Genomic DNA, 1,931 nt, shown 5'->3' with positions numbered 1-1,931 from the left:
AGGAATGATCCCACCTCAGGGCCTTTGCACTGGCTAGTCCTTTGGTCTGAAACACTCTTTCCCAATACCCACGGGGCCAACTCTTTCATTGCCTTAAAGTGTCTACTCGAATATCACTTTCTCACCGAGGCCTACCCTATATAATTCTGCAGCCTGCACCTCCTCCAACACTCCTGATCTCCTTGCCCTGCTCTAATTTTTCTTTCCCACAGCCTGTATTACCTTCTAAGGTACCATATACTCTCCTTATTTCCTATGTTTATTTTCTGCCAGCCCCTGCTAGAATGCAAGCTCTACGAGGGCAGTGATCATGGTCTGTTTTGTTCACTGCTGTATCCCCAGCAGCTACACAGTATCTGGTCCATTGTGGATGCCCAATAAATATTTACTGAGTGAATGAATGAGCTCCATTTAAAAAAAAAAAATGATTCGGAGGACAAAAACCAAAACAAAAAATACAAAAAGAGAAAATCTTACAAGCTGGATTTCGCCAGATGGCTGTCTATGTGTGAGTGTTATAAGTTTACATACATTAAAAACTAGAAAAGTGGTTTCTGAGATGTGTCTTGACGGAAGACTTATGAGAGATCAGAGGAAGGCCAAAAAGTCTGAGCAAGGAAGGGAGGTTATGGGCAGTGTTCTGAGAAAGTGAACCTCAGAGAATTGGTATGGGTTGCCAGGAAGGAAATAAAGGTGGGGTAGAAGAGGAAAGGGCATTCCTGGAGTGGGGGGGGGGGAGAGGGCATAAGCAAATGTGTAGCGGTAGAACCACATGTGGCATGCACATGGAATGGCAGCAAGTCCTATGTGCCAAGGGCATCCTAGGGAGAACATCAGAGAATAAGGTGGGAGTGCAGCTGAAGCCAGACTGCAGAGGGCCTTCAAGGACACACCTGGCAGTTGGGCTTCTCTGAAAGGTTGTGGGAGCCAGGAGAGTTTTCCAGCAAGGATAATATTGGGCTGTCAGAAAAGTCATGACGTATTTTTTCTATGTTCTTCGTTGTAAAAATGCGTCATGACTTTTCCAACAACCCAACAGAATCAAAGTTATACTTTAGAAAGTCATGGTAGGGACAGGCTAGACCCAGCCAGGAAGCTGCTGCAACAGTGCTGGCACTAAAGGGTGACCACATTCTCTCCCTGTATGAGAGATGCGCAAAGGGGATGGGTACCTGCCACTCCGGAAGAGAAAGGTCATGACCAATGAGTGAGGGGCCCGGATTTTGGCTCCATACCTGTAGAAACAAGAGAAAACAGTTACTGCAGCATCACTGTATTCAGTTTCTTTCTGGGCTGTCTCTTTGACTCCTTCTCCCCTCTCCCTACCCCTAATCCTAATATCATTTTGGGAGGCGAAATAACGCTGGCTTTCAAGTTAGATCTAAGTTCAAAGTGGGTTGTAGAAAAGAAACAGCATTTGGTGACAAAGTCCTGTCACACTTTGCTGTAAAACTTGGATAAATCACTTAACCTCTCTAAGCTGCCCTTCTCCCTTCAGTAAAAAAGTATTCTCCATTTCAAAGTTGCTTCTGGCAGTCAAGGATGTGGCACATGAGAAAGTTCCTAGTTCAATCAATGTTAGTGTCTCTTCCTTTCTTGTTCTTCTTTATTGGACTCCCTTTTCCCCCACCAAGTTCTCCAGCTGCCAGGCCCTCATCTAAGCAGGTTACAAGGTCAAAAAATCCATGACAGCCTCCTTGAGACAACTGTCATGAGCCATAATATTATTGTCACATGGGTATCTGTGAATGTTCACTATAAGCTTGAAACAGCAAAAGACTGGAAGCAAACCAGTGTCCATACCCAGAGGAACTGGGTAAATAAATAATTGTTCCAAGCAGCCAGTTAGTTCAGGTGGTTAGAGTGCAGGCTCATAACACCAAGGTTGCCAGTTCGATTCCCACATGGGCCAAGGAGCTGCGCCCTCCACA

At 45.3% G+C, this 1,931-nt stretch overlaps 1 protein-coding gene across 2 annotated transcripts in view; it reads right to left on the bottom strand.

Annotated features, from left to right (window-relative positions):
- PXMP4 (peroxisomal membrane protein 4) overlaps positions 1-1,931 on the bottom strand; it is a 21,953-nt gene that overhangs the window by 14,113 nt on the left and 5,909 nt on the right. For both annotated transcript variants that reach the window (XM_019655159.1, XM_019655160.1), the window contains exon 2: positions 1,173-1,235. In XM_019655159.1, coding sequence (XP_019510704.1) covers positions 1,173-1,235 — 63 coding nt within the window. The remainder of the gene's footprint in view (positions 1-1,172; positions 1,236-1,931) is intronic.

The sequence above is a fragment of the Hipposideros armiger genome, unplaced genomic scaffold, assembly GCF_001890085.2.
Source record: "Hipposideros armiger isolate ML-2016 unplaced genomic scaffold, ASM189008v1 scaffold_238, whole genome shotgun sequence".
In the NCBI taxonomy this organism is placed as follows: domain Eukaryota; kingdom Metazoa; phylum Chordata; class Mammalia; order Chiroptera; family Hipposideridae; genus Hipposideros; species Hipposideros armiger.
This window is presented reverse-complemented; position numbering and strand designations above follow the sequence as displayed.